This window comes from Fringilla coelebs, assembly GCF_963513975.1.
Source record: "Fringilla coelebs genome assembly, chromosome: 14".
Taxonomy (NCBI): Eukaryota; Metazoa; Chordata; class Aves; order Passeriformes; family Fringillidae; genus Fringilla; species Fringilla coelebs.
Genome location: NC_140040.1, coordinates 6,874,333 through 6,898,041, shown reverse-complemented (window position 1 = coordinate 6,898,041; position 23,709 = coordinate 6,874,333). Strand labels below are relative to the sequence as shown.

Here is a 23,709-nt window from a genome sequence, read left to right as displayed (position 1 = left end):
TGCAAGGTGGAGTAATGGACCAAAAAAAAAAAAAGGATAAAATCCGCCTGATAAATAGCATCGAGTTTATTTCTTATTTATAGTAGATTAAATGTACTAAAGCTAATTGTGCCGCACCCCTGTTCCCCTGGCAGGCAGAGAAAAGCATGTTTCTCCACGCTTCTGTCAGCAGCACTGTCATTGTGCAATCACCTCGGCGACTGAGAGCATGCTTGAGCCTCCAGCAACTGAGAGTGGAAAAGGTGTGACTGCCTTTTGGAAAACTGTCTCCAAGTCTTCCCAGTGTGGGGATGTGAGAACAATCCACGGGTAAAATGTGCAGCAGCCTGGGGGTCATGGGAGAAGAGCTAGTGTCCCTGAGCTTGGTGTTTGTGAGGCTGCCCCTTGAATCCTGTGTTCAGTTTTGGGCCACTCACAGCAAGAAAGACACTGGGGTGCTGGAGTGTGTCCAGGGAAGAGCAATGAAGCTGGGGAAGGTCTGAAGCACAAGTCTGATGAGGAGCTGATGGGGAGCTGGGAGGGCTCAACCTGGAGAAAAGGAGACTTGGGACCGTTATCACTCTCTCCAACTCCCCGACAATGAGGGTGGAGCCAGGTGAGGTCAGACTCTGCTCCCAAGTAAGAAGTTACAGGATGAGAGGAATCAGCCTCAGGTTGTGCCAAGGGACATTTCAATTGGATATTAGGAAAAAATTCTTCACAGAAAAGATTTTCAAGCACAGGCTGCCCAGGAAAGTGGTGGTGTCACCATCCCAGAAGTGTTTAAAAAATGCAGGCTTGTGGCACCTGGGGAAATGGTTTAGTGGTGGAATTGTCATTGTTAGTCTAATTGTTGAAATCAATCATCTTAGAGGCCTTTTGCAACCTAAATGATTCCATAATTCTGAGGACTTTAATGTTCAGCTTAAGATTTAGACCATGTAAGAACATTTCAGAGCAAAGGAAGCATCTGAATCCCTTTTTAGGAGCTGGACCAAGGTCCTTTCCAGAGGTTTGGGGACAGAAGCAGCCCTTGTGATGAGACTGGGCTGTAAGGCAGTGAGACTGGTTTCTTTCCCCTCTGCCTCTTCATGCCAGGCTGGACTTAGACTCCTGGTGAAGCAGTGCTTGTTTAAACTCTAATAATCAATAATGGAGTGTGTGGCCCCAGAGCAAAGTCAACATGATAAAGTTATATCTCAGTAAAAGGCTACACAAATGAGGTGACGCAGCAAAAGTAGGAGACTTAAAATGTGAATTTTAGTTGTTAATTTAGTTAATTTAGTGTTAGTTTGTTTTCTGATACTATCTGCTTCTGAGTCACTGTGGCGGTTTCAGACAGGCTGTGGGTGATGGCCTTATCCTTCACCTAGAGGAAGAAAACCATGGAAATCTATTTGGAGGATTTCAGCTCTGGCACATCTGTTGGTAAGTATAGTTGAGGTCTGTAATCATTGAAAAGGAAATACTGAAATGATCTATGGAGCCTGAATGCCAGTCCAGCCATGTGGGAGATCCTCAGTGAGAGATCAGTCTGAGACAGAAGCTGAAAGGCACAAAGCTTTGTACTGCTGGTAAGTGGTAGGAATTCACAAGGGAAAAGATGTGTCTCAACCCAATAGGGAAAATTCAAAAAGTAGACAGAGACAAAGGAAGAAAGTGGGGAAAAAAATTAATTGCATGGAACTTAAGGAGAGGCTCAGACTTGGCAGAGAGAAGATATGGGATCAGCTCACCATAGAAGCTGGCAGTGTGCACTTTCCCGAATGGGTCTGGGGAGGGTACCCTGTGCTGCTGGTCCCAGGTGAGAGCAGGAAAGGACCTGCTTATCTCACAGTGTCTGCCAGCTGAGCCCCAGAAAACAGGCTGGAGTGGGCAGGAGGAAATCAGCTGCTGCCAGAGCATGGAGACACACTTGGCATTGCCACTGGGAGGAAGCTGTTCTGGTTAATGCTGCTGCCAAGATATCCTGGGGCAGAAGGTGACATGTGAGCAGTGTTGTCTCCATTGCTGCCCAGCAACCTGTGCAATGGTTCTGGGACTCAGTGTAGGAGGACAAGGGTTTGACAAGAGATTTATGAGTATAGGTCTTCACTTACAGGGGGCAGGAACACATGGTGTACACACACACCTGATCCAGCCTTGCAAACCTGTAATGCATCACTTGAGATACTGAACAGCACTGGGCTCCACTGGTGGTAGCACAGAACGGTCAGTGCCTCATGGCAATAGCTGAGGTGGAGAATAGGCTTTGAGCAGGGCATTTCCTTTGCAGGTAAATGTCCTAGGAGCCTGAGTCTTCTGTGGCTCTGAACAAAGGGGCAGCTCAGCTTAGGACAGCATCCCATGGGATGGGGCACATGACCTGCAGCATGGTGCTGTGCCAGCCATGCAGGTCCCCACCCTTCTGCCAGGACACCACGCTGGGTTTGCTCTCCTTCTCCACAGGTCTTTGGCTCCACAACAAGGGAGAGGTTATTGTCTCTTGAGGAAGAGGCAGGAGCAAGGCAGAGAACATTTGCTCAGGGTCACCTGAGGGACACCTTGGTACAATGTGCAAAGACCATCAAGCCCACCTGAGCCATGGAACTTCCCACATCAACCCACATGCTGCTCCCTCCCTCTTCACCCACAACAGCCCCACCTGGCTTATGGCATCAGGTTACCCTGAAAGGAATGCATAATTTTCCTGGAAAAAACAAGTGATTTTGCTGTTAGGTAACAAGGATTGGTCCCTAGCCAGGACATATGTCCTGGAGCTCAAAGAGCTGGAGCAGTTGCTCCTCCCAGAGAGAAGCTAGCATTAGTGCAAGCTGTGAGTGAGTGGGGTGGGACATGCTAAAAGGAAATATTAGAAAGCTGGCTAAACAGTGCAAGCTGGAGTGAAGAGAGAAGCAGCATGGCAGAGCTCTGTGTCAGCTCTGTTCTGGTGACTGGGGCCAACCGGGGGCTCGGCCTGGGGTTTGTCCAGCATTTCCTGAGGATGCCAAAACCACCTCAGTGGATCTTTGCGACCTGTCGGGACCCCAAGGGACAGAGAGCACAGGTGAGGCTGGGCGGGAGGCAGGGACTGTGCTGAGGGATGGCAGCACTCAGTGCCAGGGGGAGATTGGAGCAGGGATGGGGCTTGCAAGGGGCCGGAGCTTCAGTCAGGCACCTGTGGCACAGGGCAACTGGGCTGAGACAATGTGGGAGCAGCTGTGCATGGAGGAGACAGGGATACGTGGTGCACACAGGAGCTGTGGAGTGTTCCCCCTGTATCAGGATCAGGACAGCTAGAGCAGGGTGCTGGGCACTTGCTGCAGGGATGGAGCTGGAGGGACATGGGCTTTGGTTGGCTTAGCAGGGTGAGCCTTGGCAATGCTGTTCCAGCGTGTTGGTGCCAATGTCATGACCCCTCTTACAGGACCTACAGAATTTGGCTTCCAAACATCCCAACCTCGTCATCATCGCTCTTGGTAGGTTCCATCTCGCCACAGAATGCTTCGGCACTCATCACAGCTCTGGGAGCTTCACAATCGAGACCGCCTTGGTGGGGGGGGGGGACTTCTTTTTGCGGACAAAGGGGACCCCAAACCATGACAGGGTCACTGAGCTCCACTGTGTTGGCCCTGCAGAAATTGCGGACCCTGCCAGCATCAAGGCAGCTGCAGCCAAGGTTGGGGAGCACCTGGGGGGCTCTGGGCTCAACCTCCTCATCAACAATGCTGGAATGGTCAAGCCTAAGATGCTTGAGGCTGAAACATTGGAGGACATGACCGAGACTTACACCACCAACACGGCTGGACCCCTGCTGATGGGCCAGGTGAGTCACCAGCACTACAGCACAGCTCCAGAAGGATCCCTTCCCATGTGCTCAAGCTGGACATTACAGAGGGAGTGAAGGGCCAGTGGGAGGGGCTGCTGTCACTGCTCTGGTGCCCTGATGGGCTCTCGGTTGATGAGAAGCTCAGGGAGCCATGGGCTGGAGCTCAGGAGCTGGAGCCAGCCAGGCTGGAGCACTGGGAAAGAGTGGGGTTGATGCCCCAGTGCTGGTGTCAATGTTGCCCACTGTGCAAGGAGCTTCTCCCCTGCCCTGTGCCATGTCCGTGTGTGCTCCTGTCCCCTCTGTTTCCTCACAGGCATTTCTACCCTTGCTGAAGAAGGCTGCCCAGGGGAGCCCAGGCTCAGGGCTGAGCTGCAGCAAGGCTGCCATTGTCAACATGTCCAGCATTGCCGGCTCCATCGGTTCTTTCTTTGGATGGGAGTTGATGCAAGTTGTCTCCTACCGCTGCAGCAAGGTGCTGTCACACGTGCTGGGGACAAATTCACTTCCCCTGCCCTGCCCAGCTGCGGGTCCCCTTGCAGCCCTCCTTCCCCTCCCACCACCAGCCCTGCATTGTCTCCCCACAGGCTGCTCTGAACATGCTGAGCAAGTGCCAGTCCCTGGTGTACAAGGAGCACGGCATCCTCTGCGTCGCTCTCCACCCTGGCTGGGTGCAAACTGACATGGGCGGCTTTGCCGGACACGTGGTAGGAATTCCCCCGGGGCGGGTCCATCAGAGCTGCTGTGCTGATTTTGCATGGCTGGGAGTTGCTGTCCTGAGCCCCTGCCCATGGCTTCCCTGCCTGGGGCAGCTCCCCCTGTCCTGGTCCTGGGTGCTGGGTGTCCCCATCCCCTCAGTTCTTGTCTCAGTCCCTCCCCCTGGGGTTTTCAGCTTTCTGTTTGCCCTGGAGCAGCCTTTTCCCCTGGGTCCAGCTGCTCCAGGGCCCTCAGCCAGGTCTTGGGCATGAGCTACATCTCCCCCTCTGCCCCACAGCCCCCTGTGACAGTGGATGACAGCGTGCAAGGGATGCTGAAGGTCCTCTCCTCCCTCTCTGAGAAGGACACCGGCGCCTACATGGACTGGGAAGGGAACGTCATCCCCTGGTGAGGCACCACTTCAAGATCCTGGCAGCCAAGAGGTCCCTTTGGCACTGCTCCCACCTCCCCCACATCCTCAATAAACTCTTGCTGAGACCCTCAGCTCTGTTGTGCAGTGCCAGCTCATGGGTGGCCCTTTCCAGGTATCCTACTCCTGCACTGGGGATTGTTGGTGCCCACAGCTGCCCCCAACCCACGGCTGTCACTGGCATGCCCATGAGTTCCAGCCAGCAGATCCCATGGCACCATGACTGCCCTCTGGAGACCTCCCCTCAGGAGCCACTGGAGGGGAGACTGGTTGTAGAGACAGAGCAGAGAGGCATCACCTGCCAGAATATACAGAGGTGGTGGATGGGGGGGACCAGAGGTGGGTTGGGGAAGGAGACAGAAGTTGCTTTGCAGGCCAGCCTCTTTCTTCTTGAAGCTGCACAGCGAAGCACCTCATTTCCCTATCCTGGGCAGCCTGGAAGAAGCACAGCCCTGTCATCACAACCCAGGGAGTGGCTGGGCAGGAGAGGAGACATTTCCCAGCCAGGAGAGGAGACACTTGGTAGGCAGAAAATGCCTGTGGAGATGCAAAATGGGATTCAGTCCTGGAACAAAGCTGAATGACCCTCCTGGAAGGCTCAGCCCAGGCTACTGCATTTTCTCTGCTTCCACCTGGGAGAACCAGGCAGGGGGTGGGTGGCTGGGGCAGGGGGTCACCCAGGGGCTCCCTCCCCTCCATGGGCACCGTGACTGGGACAGCATCTCCAGCACCTCCCCTGGCAGCTCACCTTGCTGGCCCGGTACGGGTACATGGGGGCCTCTGGCACACGGAGGCACAGCCCAATGGAGCCCAGCTTGGAGGAGATGTTGATGACAGCGGCCCTGCTGCAGCTCAGACACTCCTTGCCTTGGCTGCCTGCTCCAGGAGCAGCAGAAATTCCTTCTGCAAAGACACAGATGCTGCATGAAGATGTGGCAAGCCTGCAGTTAATGTCTTGCTGGAGTGCAAGGCCAGCAGCTGGGGATGTGCTGGCCATGTAGGTGCCCATCCTTCTGCCAGGAGACTGGATCCTCTGGGTGTGCCTCCCTCCATGGGAGTCTTGTTTCACTTGATAATCAGGGAATGGGCATTGGCTTAGAGGAGGCCAGCTCAAGGCAGAGAGTGTCTGCTGGTGGCCATGTGAGGAATGTCCTGGCCCAGGGGAGCGGGGCAGGGGGGTAGGATCAGCCTGCTCCCACCGCTGCGTGGGTCTGATGCAGAAAGCCCTTCTTGTGAAGGTGTCAAGCCCATGTGAGCCCTGGAGCTTCCCACAACCCTTCCACATGCTGCTCCTTCCCTCCTCAGCCACAACATCCTCTCCTGGTTAATGGCACTAGGTTTCCCAAGGACAGCAGAATTTGCATGAAAGCACCAAGAGTTTTTGCCCTTTGCAAACAAGGACTGGCTCCCAGCCAGGATCACTTGCCTGGAGTTTGAAGGGCAGGTGAGGTTGCTCCTCCTGGATCCAAGGGTTGGTGTAAACCCTGAGTGGGTGTGGTGTCTGCAAAAAGCTAATAGGAACTATTAGAGAGCAGAGCAAACAGTGAGAGCTGGAGCAGAGGAGGACAAGCAGCATGGCAGGGCTCCACGTCCGCTCCGTTCTGGTGACTGGCGCCAACCGAGGCATCGGCCTGGGATTTCTCCAGCATTTCCTGAAGATGCCAAACCCACCTCAGTGGATCTTTGCAGGCTGTCGGGACCCCAAGGGACAGCGAGCACAGGTGAGGCCGGCGGGAGGCGGGGGCTGTGCTGGGAGACGGCAGCACTCAGTGCCAGGGGGAGACTGGAGCAGGGATGGGGCTTGCAAGTGTCTGGAGCTTCAGTCAGGCACCTGTGGCACAGGGCAGCTGGGCTGAGACAACGTGGGAGCAGCTGTGCATGGGATGCATGGAGGGAACTGTGCTTCTTGGGGATGGAGTCCTCCACATCCATTGGGTTCAGGGCAGCTGGAGCATAGCAAGGGTCCACAGTAGTGCAGTGATGGAGCCAGAGAACGTGGGCTTTAGCTGGGAAAGGCTGAGCCTCTGCACAGTCCCTCCAGCCTCTCCATGCGTACACAGTGCCCTCTCTTTCAGGAGTTACAGAATTTGGCCTCCAAGCACCCCAACATCATCATCATCCCGCTCGGTAGGTGCCCCGAGGTGCGGGTCCTTTGCCCCAGTTCCTCTGGCGAGTGCCCAGCTGGGCACACCCTGGGAGCCCGTGCTGGGAGGGAGCTGTGCCATGGGCCGGTGCCTGCAGGGCCATCGGACACTGCCACCTCCAGGGGAACAGAGGGGACTCCAGCATGGGGACACAGGCTCTGACCTCCACTGTGTTGGCCCTGCAGAAGTCTCTGACCCCGCCAGCATCAAGGCAGCTGCAGCCAAGGTTGGGGAGCACCTGGGGGGCTCTGGGCTCAACCTCCTCATCAACAATGCTGGAATTTTGAAGCCAAAATCCCTTGAAAATGAGACGCTGCAGGACATGACCGAGACTTACACCACCAACACGGTTGGCCCCCTGCTGATGGGCCAGGTGAGTCACCAGCACTACAGCACAGCTCCAGAAGGATCCCTTCCCATGGGCTCAAGCTGGACATTACAGAGGGAGTGAAGGGCCAGTGGGAGGGGCTGCTGTCACTGCTTTCTTGCCCTGATGGGCTCTCGGTTGATGAGAAGCTCAGGGAGCCTTGGGCTGGAGCTTAGGAGCTGGAGCCAGCCAGGCTGGAGCACTGGGAAAGAGGAGGGTTGATGCCCCAGTGCTGGTGTCAATGTTGCCCACTGTGCAAGGAGCTTCTCCCCTGCCCTGTGCCATATTCGTGTGTGCTCCTGTCCCCTCTGTTTTTTCACAGGCATTTCTACCCTTGCTGAAGAAGGCTGCCCAGGGCAGCCCAGGCTCAGGGCTGAGCTGCAGCAAGGCTGCCATCGTCAACATATCCAGCACTGGCGGCTCCATCAGTTCTTTCTTTAGTTGGGAGTTGGCACAAGCTGTCTCCTACCGCTGCAGCAAGGTGCTGTCACACGTGCTGGGGACAAATTCACTTCCCCTGCCCTGCCCAGCTGCGGGTCCCCTTGCAGCCCCCCTTCCCCTCCCACCACCAGCCCTGCATTGTCTCCCCACAGGCTGCTCTGAACATGCTGAGCAAGTGCCAGTCCCTGGCGTACAAGGAGCACGGCATCCTCTGCGTCGCTTTCCACCCTGGCTGGGTGCAAACTGACATGGGCAGCTCGGCCGGACACGTGGTAGGAATTCCCCCGGGGCGGGTCCATCAGAGCTGCTGTGCTGATTTTGCATGGCTGGGAGTTGCTGTCCTGAGCCCCTGCCCATGGCTTCCCTGCCTGGGGCAGCTCCCCCTGTCCTGGTCCTGGGTGCTGGGTGTCCCCATCCCCTCAGTTCTCGTCTCAGTCCCTCCCCCTGGGGTTTTCAGCTTTCTGTTTGCCCTGGAGCAGCCTTTTCCCCTGGGTCCAGCTGCTCCAGGGCCCTCAGCCAGGTCTTGTGCATGAGCTACATCTCCCCCTCTGCCCCACAGCCCCCTGTGACAGTGGATGACAGCGTGCAAGGGATGCTGAAGGTCCTCTCCTCCCTCTCTGAGAAGGACACCGGCGCCTACATGGACTGGGAAGGGAACGTCATCCCCTGGTGAGGCACCACTTCAGGATCCTGGCTGCCAAGAGGTCCCTTTGGCACTGCTCCCACCTCCCCCACATCCTCAATAAACTCTTGCTGAGACCCCCAGCTCTGTTGTGCAGTGCCAGCTCATAGGAGGCCCTTTCCTGCACTGGGGATTGTTGGTGCCCACAGCTGCCCCCAACCCATGGCTGTCACTGGCATGCCCATGAGTTCCAGCCAGCAGATCCCATGGCACCGTGACTGCCCTCTGGAGACCTCCCCTCTGGAGGCACTGGAGGAGCTGGAGCGGGGCCCATCTCCTGAGAGGAGAGAGATATTCTGAGTCCCTGCAGGACTGGCTTTCCCCTGCCCAGGCTGAGCTGCCTGAGGGGCTGGGGATCACAGGGAGCAGCTGCCCTCTCCCCTCAGCTGGGGATGCCTGGTCACAGGTGGGACAGAGGGACACACGGAGCTCGGGCAGAGCGCAGGGATCCTGCCCCGGGCTCAGACAGGGGTTTGAGACTGGGTGTGGAGACAGAGCACAGAGGCATCAGCTGCCAGAGTTTACAGAGGTGAGGGGTACAGGGGGACCACAGGTAGGGTGGGGAAGGAGAGAGAAGTTGCTTCCCAAGCCCTTCTCTTCTTGAAGCTGCACATCCAAGCACCTCATTCCCCTGTCCTGGGCAGCCTGGAAGAAGCGCAGCACTGCCAGCATAACCCCGGGAGTGGCTGGGCAGGAGAGGAGACATTTCCCAGGCAGGAAAGGAGACAATTGCTAGGCAGAAAATGCCTGTGGAGATGCAAAATGGGATTCAGTCCTGGAACAAAGCATCTGAATGACTCTCCTGGATGGGCTCATTCCAGGCTGCTGCTGTCCCAGTCTCTGTGCTTCAACCTGGGAGAACCAGGCAGGGGGTGAGCGGCTGGGCCTGCAGCTGGGGATGTGCTGGCCATGCAGGTGCCCATCCTTCTGCCAGGAGACTGGATCCTCTGGGTGTGCCTCCCTCCACGGGAGCCTTGTTTCACTTGACAATCAGGGAATGGGCATTGGCTCGGAGGAGGCCACCTCAAGGCAGAGTGTCTGCTGGTGGCCATGTGAGGAATGTCCTGGCCCAGGGAAACGGGGCAGGGGGGTAGGATCAGCCTGTTCCCACCGCTGTGTGGGTCTGATGCAGAAAGCCCTTCTTGTGAAGGTGTCAAGCCCATGTGAGCCCTGGAGCTTCCCACAACCCTTGCACATGCTGCTCCTTCCCTCCTCAGCCACAACATCCTCTCCTGGTTTATGGCACTAGGTTTCCCAAGGACAGCAGAATTTGCATGAAAGCACCAAGAGTTTTTGCCCTTTGGAAACAAGGACTGGCTCCCAGCTGGGATCATTGGCCTGGAGTTTGAAGGGCAGGTGAGGTTGCTCCTCCTGGATCCAAGGGTTGGTGATAACCCTGAGTGGGTGTGGTGTCTGCAAAAAGCTAAAAGGAAATATAAGGGAGCAGAGCAAACAGTGAGAGCTGGAGCAGAGGAGGACAAGCAGCATGGCAGGGCTCCACGTCCGCTCCGTTCTGGTGACTGGCGCCAACCGAGGCATCGGCCTGGGGTTTGTCCAGCATTTCCTGAAGATGCCAAACCCACCTCAGTGGATCTTTGCAGGCTGTCGGGACCCCAAGGGACAGCGAGCACAGGTGAGGCCGGCGGGAGGCGGGGACTGTGCTGGGAGATGGCAGCACTCAGTGCCAGGGGGAGACTGGAGTAGGGATGGGGCTTGCAAGTGTCTGGAGCTTCAGTCAGGCACCTGTGGCACAGGGCAGCTGGGCTGAGACAACGTGGGAGCAGCTGTGCAGGGGATGCATGGAGGGAACTGTGCTACTTGGGAATGGAGTCCTCCCCATTCATTGGGTTCAGGGCAACTGGAGCATAGTGCGAGTCCAGCGTGGTGCAGGGATGGAGCCAGAGAACGTGGGCTTTAGCTGGGAAAGGCTGAGCCTCTGCACAGTCCCTCCAGCCTCTCCATGCCTACACAGTGCTCTCTCTTTCAGGAGTTACAGAATTTGGCCTCCAAGCACCCCAACATCATCATCATCCCACTTGGTAGGTGCCCCGAGGTGCGGGTCCTTTGCCCCAGTTCCTCTGGCGAGTGCCCAGCTGGGCACACCCTGGGAGCCCGTGCTGGGAGGGAGCTGTGCCATGGTCCGGTGCCTGCAGGGCCATCATGCACTGCCACCTCCAGGGGAACAGAGGGGACTCCAGCATGGGGACACAGGCTCTGACCTCCCCTGTGTTCGCCCTGCAGAAGTCTCTGACCCTGCCAGCATCAAGGCAGCTGCAGCCAAGGTTGGGGAGCACCTGGGGGGCTCTGGGCTCAACCTCCTCATCAACAATGCTGGAATTGCAAAGCCAGGCTCCCTTGATAATGAGACATCGGAGAATATGATACAGGTTTACACCACCAACACGGTTGGACCCTTGCTGATGGGCCAGGTGAGTCACCAGCAGTACAGCACAGCTCCAGAAGGATCCCTTCCCATGGGCTCAAGCTGGACATTACAGAGGGAGTGAAGGGCCAGTGGGAGGGGCTGCTGTCACTGCTTTCTTGCCCTGATGGGCTCTCGGTTGATGAGAAGCTCAGGGAGCCATCGGCTGGAGCTCAGGAGCTGCAGCCAGCCAGGCTGGAGCACTGGGAAAGAGGAGGGTTGATGCCCCAGTGCTGGTGTCAATGTTGCCCACTGTGCAAGGAGCTTCTCCCCTGCCCTGTGCCATGTCCGTGTGTGCTCCTGTCCCCTCTGTTTCCTCACAGGCATTTCTACCCTTGCTGAAGAAGGGTGCCCAGGGCAGCCCAGGCTCAGGGCTGAGCTGCAGCAAGGCTGCCATCGTCAACATGTCCAGCTATGCAGGCTCCATTGAGGATGTGTATCTGTGGGATTATGGACATGTTGTCTCGTACCGCTGCAGCAAGGTACTGCCAGATTTTGCTGGGGGTTAGCCCAGACATTTTCCCCTTAGAATGATCATACTTCTTTGTGACCTCCCCCTCTGTAACTGCTCCTCTCTAAGCTGTGACTGAGCTCCTGTCAGTCCCTGGGTGCCCATCAGAGCTCATTATGTGCCTGGCCCTGTGTCCTACCTCAGAGAGACATGATATGGTGGGACTTCATCTGGGCTGGACATCCGCACAGGGCTAGTGAGAGAGCTTTGTGTATCCCAGGAAGTGGCCCCCTCTGCCCAATCCCTGCCCCAGCTGTGGGGTCTGCACATGTCCCCTGGCAGCCTCCCTTCCCCATCCATTGCCGTTTCCTCCCTGTCTCCCCACAGGCTGCTCTGAACATGCTGAGCAAGTGCCAGTCCCTGGCGTACAAGGAGCACGGCATCCTCTGCATCACTTTCCACCCCGGCTGGGTGCAAACTGACATGGGGAGTGGAGGAGGATCATTTAAGGTAAGGGATCTCCTGTCCGTGGTCTAGGGGAGCCTCATCGTTTAAGAATGCAGAATTTGCTGGGGTCTCATGCAGGGCTGTGTAAGAGCTTCTGGCCAGATACCCTGGAGGCACAGGAGGGAGGGAGATGAGGACTGGGAATGCTTCTTGGCCAGAGCAGTGATGTGTTTCAGGGCAGACCCCTGAGCACAGAGCTGTTTCTCTCTCTGCCCCACAGACTCCCCTGACAGTGGATGACAGTGTGCAAGGGATGCTGAAGGTGCTGTCCTCCATCTCTGAGAAGGAGACTGGGGCCTTCCTGGACTGGGAAGGGAAGGTCGTGCCCTGGTGACATGCCGATTCAGGATTCCAGCTGTGAGGACCTTTGCTGCCTGCACCATGTTGTACCTGTCCCTTAGTAAATGAGTGTCCACAAACAATTAATAGCACTGTGTGAGCCTTCTTCCCTTGATCTTCTATTAACTATCACTGAGAATCCTCACTGGTGCTTTGAGAGCTCTTCTCAGTTATTTCCGCATATCTCTGAGCTGGATTGGTCTCAGCATTTGTTCTTGTCTAACTGGGGACCTGGACACCATCCTGATAGGAATTTGTCCCTGGGCTCGTCCCAGAGGTCTCCCTCAGAATGGCAGCACCACCTTACAATGACTCAGGCACTCAGTGAGTCCTTTCTCGTTTGCCTGTTCAAAGTCCAAGCAGAGCACTGCTCAGTGTTAACTCCTCTACCACAGAGGTCAGGAAGACAAAACCTGATGTGATCTTCCTGGCTTGCTTATGCCCTGCTGGGGATCAAGGTACTCAAAAACACCCATGAAGACCAGGGCCTCAAATGGGAAATCTGTCAGTGCAGTCTTGAGCCCTCTCAGGGATGGGAACCTATTCTGTGTTCCTGTTAAATTCTGTCTGTACCTCTCTTCTTGGCGGCTCTGCTCCCTGTTGCGAGCTGATGTGTGGAGGAAGGATTGGCTCTTGGTGTTGTGTACATTTCCATGGGGCACATGTGGCACTGGAGGCTCCAGTGATGAGCAGAGGTGCCCACACGTCCTCTAGGGCTCACCATGGGGCTGATGGAGTGGGGGGTGGGACCAGATGGGCACATGGGGCCTTGGGGTCCATGGGGACACCAGGAATCCCCCACTGTGTGTCCTGTGGTGCAGGGTGGGGTGGGGAGGAGCAGTGGGATGATTCCCAGTGGGCCGTGGGCTGCCTTGGATGTGGAGCAGGGAGCTCTCACCCCCATGGAGTCCTTTCTTCACCACCAGCACTGAGCCCAACCTGCACCAGGGCCAGGAACAGCAAATGCAGCTCTGGAATCACCAAAGTACAATTCTGAAGGCATGAGATTGGGGAGGAAACACGGAGAAGGATCATGATCAGGCAAGGAGTTGGCAGTGGGACCCTGAGGATGACGGATGATGGGGACCAGGGACATTCTGGATTACTCAGATCTCCCTGACTGTATCCTTCCCACAGCACCACTCAGCTCCCCATGGAGATCATTATGCCTTTTGTTGTATTTTTAACTGAATTCCCTCAAATTTGTCGTATTGCACAAGATGCTAAAATTAATTAATTAATTCCTCACCTCCTGTATCACTTAGATTTAGCTGAAATTATATATAGGATGATGACCCCACTGCATGAGGCCCCTCAGCAGAGCTGTCCTTTGCAGCACTCTCATTTCCTGGGTGCCATCCCAGCACTGCCAGTGCTCTGCACAACTTAGGGCCCCGTTCCACACTGCCAAGGCTCTGAGCAACCGCATCCAAGCCCATCCGTAGCCTCCTTACCTAAACAGGATTTGTTGGCCAGGCGGTGCTGGGTGTCGGTGCCAGGGGAGGGGACAGTGCGGGGACATTCCCCGCCGTGCTGCCGGCGTGTGGCGGGCCCGGCAGGCGGCAGGGTCCCTGGGCTGTGATCGTATAGTGGTCAGTACTCTGCGTTGTGGCCGCAGCAACCTCGGTTCGAATCCGAGTCACAGCAACTTTTGTCCCCAGCCGGGAGGGAGGGAGGCAGCTCTGAGGGGTTTGAAAAGATGTCATGCCTTGGGAGGGGACCGCAAGTTTGGGTGGTCCAAGAGTGACCAGACTCATACCAACAATGATTTCCCGACCTGCAGTCGCTGTGCAGGGTTTTTCCAGTGAGGCTGCAGTGGCACTTCTGGGAAAGCACTCCAGCTTCTCCATTTTTCAGGCAAACTTGAGAATTTAGAGGAATTTGCCCAGCCTTCTGTGTTCCACTTCTTCACAGTTTTGCAGAAAGAGGACCAGAAGATGCTGTGGGGGCAGAGCTAGAGCTAGAGGAGGTGGGAGGCAGCAGCTTGCTCAGCTCCTAGCCCCCAGGAGCCACAGCAGAAGGCAGATAACCAGGTTAAAGTCTTGCTGCTGGCACTCCCTGCTCCAGGGGAGCAGGATTTTGGTTGCAGGAACTCCAGGGATGCTTACACAGCAGAGGCAAAACCCACCCAGAGCCGAGGGGTGACCCTGACACACTGTAGGTCTGGGGACTCGAGGTCTCACGGGCACCAAGAGGCAGGTGGAGATCTCCGGGTGCACCAGGAGATGCTTCAGCCTGGGGAATCCTCTCCAGCTGTTGCCTTTACCCTTCTGGAGCCTTCATGGAGTCACCCTGTTTGCTTGGACTTGGTGCCCTCTCCTGACAGCCGCGCAGAACTCACTCTGGCCGGCAGCTTTCAGAGGAGAAGTGACGCGAGGTGTGGCACAGGCTGGTGGTGGAGAAGGCACCACCCCAGCAGTGGGACTCAGCTCGCTGTGGGGGCATCTGAGAGCCGCAGGAGGCTGCAGGGCAGAGGGGCTCAGGAGTCTGCAGGGCTGGTGCTTGGGAAAAGGGGAGGGTGGATTTTTTTTCTAGCACAAAATAGATTTATTTTCTTTTGTATCTTATCCAGAGCAAGAAATGGGGGGGGAAAAAATCGTTGCACATTTACTTTTAGGATTTGCAGTTTATAGGGCATTTACTTGCACGACTTCATACTCCTCCAACATTCATTTACTGAATGCATATCTCTTTACTTAGGGAAAGCTCAAAAAGCATTTTTTATGTTCTAAAGATAAAACAGGAGGAAGAGAAGGCAAACATCTGGAGAAGTTGCCCATTAGCAGCAGCAGTGCCTGCCCCACTTTTACCCAGATGAGCAGCAGAAACACCAAGAAATACATAATGTCTCATTCCTCTTTTATTTATTTTTTTCCACAGAAATTCAGTGTGATGTGTAAGGCCACTAAACCTACCTGAAAAATAATTTACTGTGCTTGAACAACTCATGTATGTTCAGGTTGAAAAACACTAAATTTTTTTCACATAGCACAGGGGATATTTTTAATCCAAAATTGCTTGATTTTCTGTTAAAAGAGTTTCTATTTTGCAAAAGTACCCTGAAGTGTCTACACACCTACAGGGCAGTCCAGGGCTTGACTGAGGCAGTGTGGTGGCCCCACAGGTCACTGCAGCCTCTGCTCTCACATGAACTGTATTCCCTTAAAGTGATGCAGGGCTCTGCTGGGAAATTTCCACTCATCACCCTCCCAGTGAAAAAGGTTCTCCTGACCCTTTCAGGGTTCACCTGGAGCCTCCTGTGTTCTGAACAGAGCCTGGCTTCCCTCCCAGGAGAGATGCTCCAGTCCCTTCAGTATCTTCATGGAGGCTGTCACACAGAAAAAAAACAGTGGCCAGCAGGAACCCACACTTTAAAAGCACTGCCTGAAGTCACTTGGGGCACCCGAGCACCCTTCACGAAAGGAAGGGAGCAGTGGAAACCACAGTACCATAACTTCTTCCCTCCATCAGTTGCCCCGGGCGAGACCGTTTCCGGCAGGAATAGGTGCCGCTCCTGCCCCGGGGCTCCTAAACGATAAAGCCACCGCCTGAACAGGGGCTTGAACCCTGGACCCTCAAATTAAAAGTCTGATGCTCTCCCAGCTGAGCTATCCAGGCTCACTGTCAGGCTCCCGCGTGGTCTGTGGCAGCTGGGAGGGACCCCACTTTCTTCAGCATTGCAGGGACAATGTGGGGACCCACTTTGCTGTTTCCACTCCCACACCCCAAGGAGGCAGCCAGCGCAGGCGAGGCTGAACACCCGGGTTCTGGGACTCTCCCTGGGCGCTGGGCAGGCACAGGGATGCGCCCTGGGAAGGCGCCGCTGCCGCAGGGATGCGCAGGCAGGAGAGGAGCGGGATGCTGCGGGAGCGGCTCTGAAACCTCCGCCGCTCCCGGAGGGAGGCAGGAGGGCCCCGCCGGAGGCAGGAGCAGCAGCGCCGGCTGGGGCCGAGCAGGGCTCCGAGCTCCGCTCTGCGGCTGCAGCAGCCCCGGCTCGAATCCGAGTCCAGCGGCGCTTTGGCAGGAGCCGCGTTAAAGCAGGAGGGAGGGGGGCTCGGGACTTGGGTGACCGAGACACAGAGCCCGTGGTGAGCACCTACAGGTGCCACCCCACATATTCCCTTGCCCTTCCTCCCCATTCTTCAGAAAGGGACCCCTCTGCCCCACGGGAAGCCCACCCGGCTAGTCCACCCACCCGCCAGTGCCCTACAGTATCCCTGTCCCACCTCACACTTCCCAGAAGGAAGAAGACATCTTCCCTTCAGCAGAAGAATATGATTTTGCCCCATCTCTTGAAGTGTTCAAGGCCACGTTGGATGAGGCTTGGAGCATCCTGGTCTAGGACGAATTGAAATGACATGAACTTTAAGGTCCCTCCCAGCCAGAGCATGTACCCGGGGCTTTCCCAGCTGGGAATGTCACAGAGGGAGCCTTCCAGTGGGTACGGGGAGCATGTTGCACAAGGCAGGGGCAGTGCCCAGGAGGGCACTGGGGAGCATGGCATTGCCATGTGGCAACAAGGAGCTGCCCAGATTTGTCTTTTCCTATCCCAACCCCTCCATCTTCTCCCAGATACCTGTGAGCCCCCTGGCCACGCTGGCAGCACCAGCATCCCCTGCCAGGGCAGGAGGAGTGGAGAGGAGCTGTGTTCACCGAGGCAGGGAGGGAGCAGCCCTGGGCAGCCCTGGGCCATTTCCCCTAGAGAACCACGCAGAGGCAAGAACGTGGCAGTCACCTCCCCAGAACATGACAAAGGGACACCGAGGCTCCGGGAAGCTGCTCAGCCCGCAGCGCCCCTGAGCAGCCCTGAGGGAGCACCCCCTGAGGGCTCCCGGGGCCCTCAGAACCGCCGGGCGCTGCTGGGCTGGCTCGGACAGGCCACGGCTTGTCCATAAGGCCGGTCCTTCGTCCCTCCCCGTCCCTCCTCCTCCTCATGGCCAGCCCCTTGCAGCTCTCCCCTCCCCTGCAGCCCGGGTGCCTCTTGGCCGGACCTGCGTTACGATCATAGAAGGCTGTTTGGCCCGGAGCCGTGCGGAGGATCCCGGCCGAGCCCGCCATGGGGAGCGGCGGCGCCGGGGCTGTGCTGCTGACGCTCTCGCTGCTCCTGCAGCCCACGGCCCAGTTCTGGCTCTTCAATGTCCTCTTCCCACCCACCACCACCCCAGAAGCTCCCCCGACGAACAGCACGCCGCCCGTGGTACTCGGTAAGGTGGCGCAAGCGCGGGCACCGTGTGGGCTGCAGGTGGGAGCTCCGGCTGCCCTGCAGCCCCGCAGGCAGACGGTGAGGCTGGGGTCCTGTGCCTCTGCTGCCTCACTGGGGTTTGGCTGCCATGGGTCTTGGCTGTGTGGACTGGAGCCACCCAGTGAGGGTGTCACACAGCCCCTCCATACCCTCCCATTCACCGAGCTGGCCATGCCCAGGTAGAGCCTTTTGGAGCTGAGGGGATAGACTGGGCACCCCAGAAAGCAAATGGGTCACACCTGGTAGCTCACACCTGGCCCACTGAGTGTTTTAGGGCTTGTTTGGGTCTGGGGAACTCTGCTGGCAGAGGGACAGGTGCTCTTCTGCCACTTCCCAAACAGGCTGCCATTGGTGCCAGGGGTGGATCCACCACCTCTCACTTTCCTGAAGCCCACCCCATCCTGTGTCGGCTCCCACTCCCACTCCCTTGGCTGGCCAAGTCATCCTCTGCTGCTGCAAAGAGGATCCATCTCACATCCCACCCAATGCCAACTCTGATTTGGGGCAAGCCAGCAGAAACAGGGGTACAGGGAGATTAAAGGAGATGTGGGGACATCATCTCAGGGAGGTGGAAGGAGCCACCACCAGCTGGTGCCTCTCTGCTGCGTGGTTCTGCCTTCCTGTGCCATCACCAGGCACTTGAGCTCAAGTTTTGCCATGAAAATTCTGCTGAGCAGAGTCGGGGTTTTCCTCCTTTTTCTTGAATCATGATGAGTTTCCCCTTAAAAAAGAGAAGAGAAAAAGCAGAAGATCCCTCCCCGCTTCAATGCCAAGGGCTGATCCTGTAAATTCCCTTCCCAGGGGCATCAGGGGGTGCAGGCCTCCATGTGCTGGGGTGGTCAGAAGACCCAACTCACTGTCACCAGGTGCCTCATTTCAGGATTACCTGTGGCAGTCAGAGCATCTCCTTTTGTCCCCGGTGCCAGCCCCGGGCTGTGTCCCACGCCCAGATGCCCCTTGTGCCACTTGGCTGCCTCTCCTTCTGCTCGGCATCCACAATCAACCCATCCCCCTGGGCCGGGTGTCCCAGAAACCCCCAGTGCCCTTGGGACCACTGATAACCCCTCTGCCCTCACAGAACTCCCTTAATAATTACCTAATGTCCTCTGGGAGGGGAGGCAGAGCTCAGAGCTGTGTGCCAGGGGCAGGGGGGTCCTGGCTGTGCACCTTCTGAGCTGTCAGAACAGCTCATGGTCCTGCTCCTCTTGCTGACCATCACTTCTGCCTACTCCCTACCAGGGCTCTCCTACACCTCTCTGATCCCCACCCAGATGCTTTGAAGACAGGATTAGACCCTCCCTGCACCCCTAGGGATGTGCCCCAGGCATGAAGGAGCTGTGAGGCAGGTTGAGAAAGGAAACTGCTACATCTCCTTCCCCTCTTGCAAGGCACGAGGCATTGAAGGTCCACACCAGCCCCAGCCATGTATTGCAGGCAAGTCCTTGGACCTGCTGGGGCCTTGGGATTTGTCACCTGGTGCTCCCATTCCACCAGGTTCATTGTCCCCTGCAGTCATTCACCTCTTGTCCTCACCCTCACAGTCAGTGCTGGCACTAGGAGCTGGCTCTTGGCTCTTGCACACAGCAGGGAAAGCTCTCCATGGTGCCTCATCCCAGCACAGGCACATCTCTCAGGGCAGCAGCAGGACGGGTGTCCCATCCCTGCTGGGAACCACAGTGGCGCTCCCACAGGCAGACCAAAACACCAAAACACCCTGGTGACTGAGGGTGGCCAGGGCACAAAAATGAATTGTTTAAAGCTGTGCTGTGTTTCCTGCACACCATTCCCACTGAATTTCTGCAGAGTTCAGTTCCACTCAGCACTGAACCACTTCAGAGCCACCTTGTTCAGCCTGTATGGAGAGTTTAAAGTTCAGGAAACTCACCCTGGGCGCTCTGCATCCCTGAACTGACCACTACCCCCAGACAAGGTGTCAGGAGTGCATTAGGAATGGGCAGCACAAATTTCTTCCTCCAGGCTGCAGCAAGGAGAGGAAGGTGGGAACCCATCCAGGGAGGGGGAGTAACCTAGGATACTTTGTGCTGCTGGGGACTTTGAGCTGGGGTGACAGCTCTGGGGGTCAACCCACAGAAATGCAGCTCTGGGGGTTCCCAAGGATGCATTTTAGCACTGTTTCCATGCTCACCCAGCATCTCAGCTCCAAGCACCCTCTCTCTTGTGCAGAGTGGGTTGCTCTCCAGGGATGCTGCTCCAGCAGGTGCCCAACCATCCCCAGGCAACCCCAGGGGAGCACTGCCTGGGGGTGGGGTAAGACCAGGTAGGGCAGCCCCCAGGGTGAGTGGGATAGGGTTTGTAACTGGCTCTGCTCTCCCTCCGTGGTGCCTCCAGTGCCTGGGTGTCTTGGGAACCAGCTGGAAGCAAAGCTGGACAAGCCAGATGTGGTGAACTGGATGTGCTACCGCAAAACAGAGGATTATTTCACCATCTGGCTCAACCTCAACACCTTCCTGCCAGTGGGAGTCGACTGCTGGATCGATAACACCAGGTACTATCCAGCTCTACCATGGGAGCTCCCTGGGGAAATGACCTCCCCTCTCCTCCCCCTGGCCATGATCTAGCACACACAGAAAAAAATGGGAGGACCATGGGATTGTTTGGGAACACAAGTGAGTGACTACTGCTCTGAGTGTCTGTCCCTTTCCCAAGTCCCTGCCATGTGCTCAAGCCCAGCCAGACCACCCTGAGCACCCACTGGAGATGCTGCCACCCTGCCCAGAGCTGCAGGGTCAGGGGGCTGTGGCAGCTGGTTCCATCACAGCCTCCTGTCCCAGGATGCCAGGGGAGCACAATGGACTCTGGCTGGGCTCCAGTGCACCTCACATCTACACAAGACTTGAAACAGCCAGGTCCAAGCCACTACCCAGTGATCTCCACCTCAGCCCTGTGTTCTCCATGGGGACATGGCTCTTCTGCCACCTCCTGTCGTGTCCCCACAGGGTGGTGTACAACCGAACCTCTCGGAAAATGTCCAATGCCCCAGGGGTGCACATCCGTGTTCCTGGCTTTGGCAAGACCTATTCTGTGGAATACCTGGATCAGAGCAAGCTGGCAGGTGAGAGGAGGAGAGGCCAGGGTGTCTGGGGATCCCATGTGCTCCCTGCAAATGGGAGCTGTCCCCATGTCTCCAGCAGGGACCAGTTCTGCAGAGAGCCCAGGGCACTGGGACTGAGGGACATTAGCCTGGGGGACGCACTGCAGTTGGGTGCTGGCAGGGAGCACCCCATCCTTGACCCCAGGACTCAATGGGATGCACAGAGTCACTATGTCTGCCTGGAGGCACTGAGCCACAGGGCTTACCAGGGAACATTTTGACCATGACCAGGACCAGCATGGAAAAAGCTTGACAAGAGAAGAGCACAGACCTAATTCCCCCTTGTTCCCTCTGCCCACAGGCTACCTGCATACCATGGTGCAGAACCTGGTGAACAACGGCTACGTGAGGGACCAGACGGTTCGGGCAGCCCCCTACGACTGGAGGGTTGGACCCCGTAAGTCGGGGGGTTGTGGCCAGGCTCCCCATGCTCAGAGGGAAGCAGGATGACCCTTGTGCCATCATGCTCCCCTCTTGTCCACAGAGGAGCAGCCCGAGTACTTCCAGAACCTGAAGGCGCTGATCGAGGAGATGCACGATGAGTACCAGAGACCTGTGTTCCTCATCGCACACAGCATGGGCAACCTGCACGTCCTCTACTTCCTGCTGCAGCAGACACAAGCCTGGAAAGATCAGTACATTGAGGGGTTCATTTCCCTGGGTGCCCCCTGGGGAGGCTCCGTCAAGCCCCTGCGTATCCTGGCATCTGGTGAGTGACTCCTTGTGTGCAGCCACCTCTTTGTTTTCTTTCTCTCCTGCAGAAATGGAAGGGTGGTGGTGGGCAGGGAAAGGGCAGAGTGATGAAAGAGGTGGGGGACCCAGTTCCTGTTTAGCCTCTTTGCAGCCCAGAAAGCCACAATCACTTGTCTAATGCTGACAGCCCAGAATATCTACAAGTCACAAGTCCAAAAATGCATGAGGTTAAAAATCATGTGCTTGAAGGTTTTAACATCTGGCCCCTTGCATCATGCTTAAGTCCCCTGCTAATATTTTTCTCTGTTGCCACAAGAGGCAGAGATATTTTTAAGGTCATCTGAGGTCATTCCATGGTCTTAGGAATCCCGACACACCAAAAATATCAAGGCTTGAAGGAAACATGCAAGTTGGCCTCTTACTGCTGCTTGCTCCTATCCCTGCAGGCAGCTGTGGCGGTGCCAGGGTTGCAGGGAATGTTCAGGGCTGGGTTGGTCTGTGCCATCACACTTCCAGGTTTGTCTCCACTCAGGCCCTCTGAGCAGCTAGAGATGTGGAGAGAAGAGTTTGGAAGGCTGTTCTTGATATCTGCAGACAGGGGGGTAAGGAGAGGACGTAAGGTTATGGGCAGGGGAAGAGCTGAGCTGGAGGAGGCCAGGGCACCATGGTGAGTAACTGTGGGGAGGGCTGATCCCAGCCCAGCTCTCCAAAGGCTCCATCTGTGTGGGGACATTGTGGTGCCATTTGTGATGAGCCCTTGCGTGTCCCACAGGTGACGAACAGGGCATCCCACTCATGTCCAACATCAAGCTCCGTGAGGAGCAGCGCATGACCACCACCAGCCCCTGGATGTTCCCCACCACCCTGGCCTGGCCCGAGAGCCACGTGTTCATCTCCACTCCCTCCTACAACTACACCTACCGCGACTACCAGCGCTTCTTCACCGACGTCAACCTGGAGGATGGCTGGTACATGTGGGAGGACATGAAGGACTTGTTGAAGGATTTGCCCCCTCCTGGGGTAGACACATACTGTCTCTATGGCACAGGCTTCCCCACCGCAGAGACTTACATTTATGATGAGCGTTTCCCCTATGAGGACCCCGTGGACATAATTTATGGTGATGGGGACGACAGTGTCAGCACACGCAGCTTGGAGCTGTGCAAGCGATGGCGTAACCAGCAGAAGCAGAAGGTGTACGTCCAGGAGCTGCGAGGTGCCCACCACTTCAACATGATCTTCAGCAACCTGACCCTCAGTTACATCAACGAAATCCTGCTGGGGAGCAAAGAGGAGCAGGGCGAGCCAGGGCAGGCAAAATCCAGCCCAGAGGCTGGGAAGCTGGGGAAGATCCTACGTGAACACAAGGTGCGTAAGGAGCCTAAAAAGAACTGAAAGGAGGGAGGGCCAGCTTCCCTCCATGATGGTAGGCACCACAAACTGCCATGCAGGGGAGCAAAGGACTTGGAGCTGAGTTTGGAAGGAAAGTGAGCAAGACCAACAGCTCAGGTGGATGGGCTGGCACCCACTTCCACACTGATTGGTTCTTCTTTTGGGAATGGTGATTAATTTTACTTCAGAGGCTTGTCACTTCCCACCAGCGGGTGGATAATTAACCATGCTGCCAGCTCATTAACATCACACTTGTGAATTCCAGTGTACGCACAAGCCCTTGTTGCTAGCAAGCCATTTTTAGGGCGCTTTAGAGGCTGTGGACCTGTGGTGCTGTAGCTTCTGCTCACTTGGGACAGAGCAACTCACTTAAGAAGAGCAGGCTCTGACTTACCAGGTGGTCACAGAGGTAGCATGGGGGTAGCACAGTAGGTGTGGCTTACAGAGCAGTGAGCTAGGCTCCTTGGGCAAGACCAACTTGAAATCAGCAGATTTACAAAATAATAAACACACTTTGCTTCTATATGCTGAGCCTGCCTTGTCCTTCAGAGCCAGATGGTGAAGCCAGCCATAACCAGAAAGTGAGATGCTTGCTGCCTGCAGGCACTCCAGAAGACGGGGCTTTGGGAAAAACCACAACGCCAATGATGCAGCTGGGGTTGGTGATGTGACCAGGGCTGGCAACATGATGTGGGTGACAGTGTGGTTGGAGTTGGTGACATAACCAAGTTGGTGCTACTGGAGCATGATGCAACTGGTGCTGGCAGAGCAACTGGGTTGGAAATATAACTGGCCTTGGAAATCCAACTGGGACTGGGGATGCAGCTGGGGATGGTGACACAGCTTGGGGTGGCGACGCAGCCAAGGCTGGAGATGCCAACAGGGCGGGGATGCAGCTCGAGACTGTCGATGCAGCCAGGGGTGGCAATACAAATGTTGTGACACAGCTGGGGTTGGCCACGCAACCGGGACAAGCAGTGCAACCGGGACGGGCTGTGCCTTCGGGC

The 23,709-nt window shown here is 56.5% G+C and overlaps 4 protein-coding genes across 6 annotated transcripts; all 4 read left to right on the top strand.

Annotated features, from left to right (window-relative positions):
• Positions 1–2,517: 2,517 nt before the first annotated feature.
• Positions 2,518–4,900, top strand: LOC311159349 (C-signal-like). 2 transcript variants are annotated; one of them, XM_084215383.1, is made up of 6 exons: positions 2,518–3,025; positions 3,386–3,437; positions 3,597–3,784; positions 4,101–4,259; positions 4,372–4,491; positions 4,779–4,900. In XM_084215383.1, the coding sequence occupies exons 1-6, from the start codon at positions 2,879–2,881 to the stop codon at positions 4,890–4,892; spliced, it is 780 nt and encodes a 259-aa protein (XP_084071509.1). In that variant the 5' UTR covers positions 2,518–2,878; the 3' UTR covers positions 4,893–4,900. The 2 variants fall into 2 exon arrangements, with proteins under 2 accessions (XP_084071509.1, XP_084071510.1); XM_084215384.1 differs by having other exon boundaries at positions 2,544–2,640.
• A 1,584-nt stretch (positions 4,901–6,484) lies between these two features.
• On the top strand, positions 6,485–8,535 carry LOC311159352 (C-signal-like; the record flags this gene model as incomplete). The annotated part of the gene is made up of 6 exons (XM_084215389.1): positions 6,485–6,631; positions 6,986–7,037; positions 7,240–7,427; positions 7,744–7,902; positions 8,015–8,134; positions 8,422–8,535. The coding sequence occupies 6 exons, from the start codon at positions 6,485–6,487 to the stop codon at positions 8,533–8,535; spliced, it is 780 nt and encodes a 259-aa protein (XP_084071515.1).
• Positions 8,536–10,030: 1,495 nt separating this feature from the next.
• Positions 10,031–12,258, top strand: LOC311159351 (C-signal-like; the record flags this gene model as incomplete). 2 transcript variants are annotated; one of them, XM_084215388.1, is made up of 6 exons in its annotated part: positions 10,031–10,177; positions 10,532–10,583; positions 10,786–10,973; positions 11,290–11,448; positions 11,805–11,924; positions 12,145–12,258. In XM_084215388.1, the coding sequence occupies 6 exons, from the start codon at positions 10,031–10,033 to the stop codon at positions 12,256–12,258; spliced, it is 780 nt and encodes a 259-aa protein (XP_084071514.1). The 2 variants fall into 2 exon arrangements, with proteins under 2 accessions (XP_084071514.1, XP_084071513.1); XM_084215387.1 differs by having other exon boundaries at positions 11,805–11,927.
• A 5,034-nt stretch (positions 12,259–17,292) lies between these two features.
• On the top strand, positions 17,293–23,174 carry LCAT (lecithin-cholesterol acyltransferase). Its single transcript, XM_084215193.1, has 6 exons — positions 17,293–17,467; positions 19,855–20,011; positions 20,463–20,578; positions 20,919–21,014; positions 21,102–21,326; positions 22,083–23,174. The coding sequence occupies exons 1-6, from the start codon at positions 17,320–17,322 to the stop codon at positions 22,703–22,705; spliced, it is 1,365 nt and encodes a 454-aa protein (XP_084071319.1). The 5' UTR covers positions 17,293–17,319; the 3' UTR covers positions 22,706–23,174.
• Positions 23,175–23,709: the final 535 nt, after the last annotated feature.

Excerpts from the sequence above, each read along its gene's own strand:
- LOC311159349 (XM_084215383.1), top strand. The coding sequence starts at position 2,879 with ATGGCAGAGCTCTGTGTCAGCTCTGTTCTGGTGACTGGGGCCAACCGG. Across the intron at positions 3,785-4,100 it reads GACCCCTGCTGATGGGCCAG|GCATTTCTACCCTTGCTGAA; the intron begins GTGAGTCACCAG and ends GTTTCCTCACAG. Across the intron at positions 4,260-4,371 it reads TCTCCTACCGCTGCAGCAAG|GCTGCTCTGAACATGCTGAG; the intron begins GTGCTGTCACAC and ends GTCTCCCCACAG.
- LCAT (XM_084215193.1), top strand. The coding sequence starts at position 17,320 with ATGGGGAGCGGCGGCGCCGGGGCTGTGCTGCTGACGCTCTCGCTGCTC. Across the intron at positions 17,468-19,854 it reads CACGCCGCCCGTGGTACTCG|TGCCTGGGTGTCTTGGGAAC; the intron begins GTAAGGTGGCGC and ends TGGTGCCTCCAG. Across the intron at positions 20,012-20,462 it reads TGCTGGATCGATAACACCAG|GGTGGTGTACAACCGAACCT; the intron begins GTACTATCCAGC and ends GTGTCCCCACAG.